This window comes from Hylobates moloch, unplaced genomic scaffold (assembly GCF_009828535.3).
Source record: "Hylobates moloch isolate HMO894 unplaced genomic scaffold, HMol_V3 SCAFFOLD_13, whole genome shotgun sequence".
In the NCBI taxonomy this organism is placed as follows: domain Eukaryota; kingdom Metazoa; phylum Chordata; class Mammalia; order Primates; family Hylobatidae; genus Hylobates; species Hylobates moloch.
Genome location: NW_026652288.1, coordinates 49610338 through 49614604, shown reverse-complemented (window position 1 = coordinate 49614604; position 4267 = coordinate 49610338). Strand labels below are relative to the sequence as shown.

The following is a 4267-nucleotide window of genomic DNA, read 5'->3' as shown; positions in this document are numbered from 1 at the left end:
TCTGGATACAAAATACTGTATCTTGGGTCCAAACTCCATTGTTAGCCAGTTGTGTTACCTTAGGCAAGTCAAAATATCTCTCATCTTTCATTTGCTCATGTGTGTAAACTTAATGGGATAATGAAGGCATATGCCAACTATAAAGTCTCCTTTAATGTTAAGTGTTTTTGTTATAGTACAGAAACCTTTATTTGCTGACTTTCTCTTGTATCTTGAAGCAGAAATTTGCCATGGGTGACAGGGGAGGAGACAACCATTCAGAAGTGACTGACTTCATTCTTGTAGGCATCAGAGTTCGTCCAGAGCTCCACAGTCTCCTTTTCCTACTATTCCTGATTATTTATGGGATGGTTCTTCTGGGAAACCTTAGTATGATTGGCATCATTGTGACTGATCCCCGGCTGAATGCACCAATGTATTTCTTCCTAGGCAATCTCTCCGTCATTGATCTCTCCTATTCTACTGTTATTGTACCCAAAGCCATGGTCAACATCCTATCTCAGAAAAAGATCATATCCTTTGCAGGTTGTGTGACACAGCTGTTCCTTTATGCGCTTTTCATGGCAACAGAGGCCTTTGTTTTGGCAGCCATGGCCTACGACCGCTTCATTGCCATCTGCAACCCACTCCTCTACTCTGTTCGCATGTCAAGAAGTGTCTGTATCCAATTGGTGGCTGGTTCCTATCTCTGTGGCTGGGTCAGTTCCATCCTTCAAATCAGTGTCACATTCTCCATGTCTTTCTGTGCCTCCCGAGTCATTGATCACTTCTACTGTGATTCAAACCCGATTGAAAAGATCTCCTGTTCCAATATCTTCATGAATAAGATAGTGTCATTTAGTTTGGCTGTCCTCATTATTTTGCCCACGATAGTTGTTATTGTCGTATCTTATATGTACATTGTGTCCACAGTTTTAAAGATCCGCTCCAGTGAAGGAAGGAAGAAAGCCTTCTCCACTTGCAGCTCCCACTTGGGGGTTGTAAGTTTGCTCTGTGGAACTGTCTCTTTTGTGTATCTCACACCTCCAAATAACCCTGAACTTCGTAAAGTGGCTTCAGTATGTTACATTTTGTTCACACCTATGTTAAATCCTTTAATCTACTCTTTAAGAAATAAGGATGTTAAAGATGCCATGAAAAAAGTTTTATGGAAGAAAAAAGTTTTACTCTAAATCTGCTTTTGTTTTTCTGTTTCTTGCATCAATTATTTTTTACTGCCTGGTTTTCTAGATATAGGCATTTAAAGTTCAAGTTAATTAATTAATTTATTTATTTATTGAGATGGAGTCTTGCTCTGTCACCTACGCTGGAGTGCAGTGGTGTGATCTCAGCTCACTGCAACCTCTGCCTCCTGGGTTCAAGTGATTCTCCTGTCTCAGCCTCCCGAGTAGCTGGGATTCAGGCGTGAGCCACCATGCCCGGCTAATTTTTGTAATTTTAGTAGAGGCAGGATTTCACCATGTTGGCCAGGCTGGTCTTGAACACCTGACCTCAGATGATCTGCCTGCCTCGGCCTCCCAAAGTGCTGGGATTACAGGCACAAGCCACCACGCCCAGCCAAGTTTATTTATTTATTTTTTTGTAAAGAAAACTCCTTAACTCTTCTATTCCACAGCATGAATAATTTCCCATAACGAATGTTACACATGAAGTACTTACTTTTTCCCAAGGCAATGTTAAATTGGAAAGTTCTGGATATTTATGAAAACTTGTTATGTTTCTACAAATAGTAATGTATTTGTCACTTTCTTTCTGCCTCTTCATGTGATAATATGTTGGGTGAAATGGGGAGGTATAATATTTTACTATTTCTCTTTGCATGCCTAGGTGAAATTTAGATACAGAACATACTTTATACGATGATTAACTTGGAGACTGCGTGTCCCAATTGGTTTATATGCAAATGATATTTGGTATAAATGCTAGTATTGTGTTTTGGTTTTGATGACATGCCAAAGAGGTGAGAGCATGTGTATCTGATGAAAAGGAAATAGAATGGAAAAATAACCTTTTCCATTAAAAGCATTAAGTAAAATAAAGCTCTTTGTTGAATTAAAGGGGCCAAAGAAGTAGACATATGGGCAAATTGCCTTGATTTGGTTTAAATCAAGACATTTTATTTAATGCTCTGTGAATGACAGTCATCCCTGTTTTGCTCTAATATAATGAAAATGTCTTCTTATGATTTCATAATGTTTTCAGCTCATGCTCTCTATCTTCTGGATAATATCAATTATTGGTTATGAATATGTAATTAGTGAAAGCTTTATATTGAAATGAAGTCAGCTTGAAAATCTCGGTTACAGATATCACAAGATTTTACAGTAGCCCTTATAAATAGTTGAATTGTATGTGTGTATATACGTGTATGCATGTATACCTTACAGTAGACTTTATGAATGGTGGGATTGTATATGTGCATGTGTATGTATACATGCATATGTGTTTGTTGGTGTATATCTGTGTATATTAGTTTAGGTATAAGATATTTAAAAATATGATTAGTCCTAAACTTTAAATGTCAGTTGAGAAAAGGGTAGTTAAGAGACTGCCCCACAGCTTTAATAGGTATCAAGGGAAGTCAGTTTCCAGAAAAAGTCATGTCAGAGTTACTATTTTTCAAGTGATTTTTTTTTTTTTTTCAGACGGAGTCTCACTCTTGTTGCACAGGCTGGAGAACAGTGGTGTGATCTCGGCTCACTGCAACCTCTGCCTCCTGGGTTCAAGTGATTCTCCTGCCTCAGCCTCCTGAGTTGCTGAGATTACAGGCGTATGCCACCACGCCCAGCTAATTTTTCTATTTTTAGTAGAGATGGGGTTTCACCATTTTGGTCAGGCTGGTCTCGAACTCCTGACCTTGTGATCCGACCACCTCAGCCTTCCAAAGTGCTGGGATTATAGGCATGAACCACCGAGCCCAGCCCTGCAAGTGATTTAACTAATACTTTAGACAGACAATTACCATCCCTAAATCTAGAAAATCTCATCAAAGACAAAAACTAAACCTAATAAATAAAATACATCTTCCAGTTTTGTTCATATACTTGACATCTTGAAAACCTAAAATATGGATCTTTAGGCCTATCTTTTCTGTTTTTGTTAAGCTAGCTAAGTCTCCTTTGATAAATGTACAATGGAATGCATATTTGTAGATTAAATTTTATTGGGGAAGGGATTTGATGATAATTATTCTTATCTAAAAGATAAAAAAGGAAGCTAAGACATTTAACAAATCAAGGTTATATTTATCTACCCCTCCCTAGGCCTGTCAATATGCCATTTCTCTTAATGCTTAATTTCATTAAAATGGTATTTGAGAGCAAAATAGAAATTCAACTCACTTGGGAAATGGATTTTTGGTGTAAATTATTATTAGTCTGGAGATTCCTTTCTTAGACTTAGGTTTTACTATTTATATTGAATGCCCATTAACCTTAGACTGTCATTCTTTGATGCACCTACCGAGTGTGAGTACTTAAGGACTATTGGGGAAAGGCAGTAGAATATTGAATAAGAATGCAGGCTTGATCCATTTGCTTTAGTCTTAAATATGTTAGATTATGTATCTGCTTTGTAGCCATACATATTGCAGTATTCCAGGGAATAACCTCATAAGTGGCATTGCTTAAATCACCTCAAATATTCAAAGAAATCCAGAAAAAAAATGGAAAACCCAAGGCAGACTGATTTTCAAAGAGTTAAACTCAGATATTTCTTATTTTCTTTTAAATTGCCATAAATATTTTCCTTGGTAAATTTTTTTTTCTGGGTTCCTATGCCTCATATAAAAAGTAGTGCCCAATTTATAACTTTCTTGTTACTTGTGCCATCAAGATTCTATCAGAACAACCCAATGTCATACCAACATTTTGTTGACTCTCATTAACAAAGTGTTTTATTTTTAAATTATGTGTAGATTTGCTTCTGAAACATTGCTACATCCAAGAGAGTTTGAAGTTCACATTCTGCATCCCATACATCAAAAGTTTTTATTTAGAGGGGACTTTAAAACTTTATACAAAAATCCACATCGAAAAAGCTTTTAATGTAATGATATGATCTTGAGAGGCTGAAGATTATATTAGGCTTCTTAAATGCTCAACGTACTTGTATTGCATTCTTTTATTTTCCCTGGTTATAACTTTTCATACATACACATATACTGATTGATCTGTAGCATCATGTACTTCACTCTGTCTTTAAATTTGATGTGATGTTGGTGTTTACCTAACATTTAGTTCTATTAACATTTGGCATACTGATATGG

The 4267-nt window shown here is 36.5% G+C and overlaps 1 protein-coding gene across 1 annotated transcript; it reads left to right on the top strand.

Moving 5' to 3' along the window:
- The first annotated feature begins 230 nt into the window (after positions 1 to 230).
- On the top strand, positions 231 to 1172 carry LOC116480132 (olfactory receptor 9K2-like). The gene has a single exon (XM_032172054.1). The coding sequence runs from the start codon at positions 231 to 233 to the stop codon at positions 1170 to 1172; it is 942 nt and encodes a 313-aa protein (XP_032027945.1).
- The last annotated feature ends 3095 nt before the right edge of the window (positions 1173 to 4267 follow it).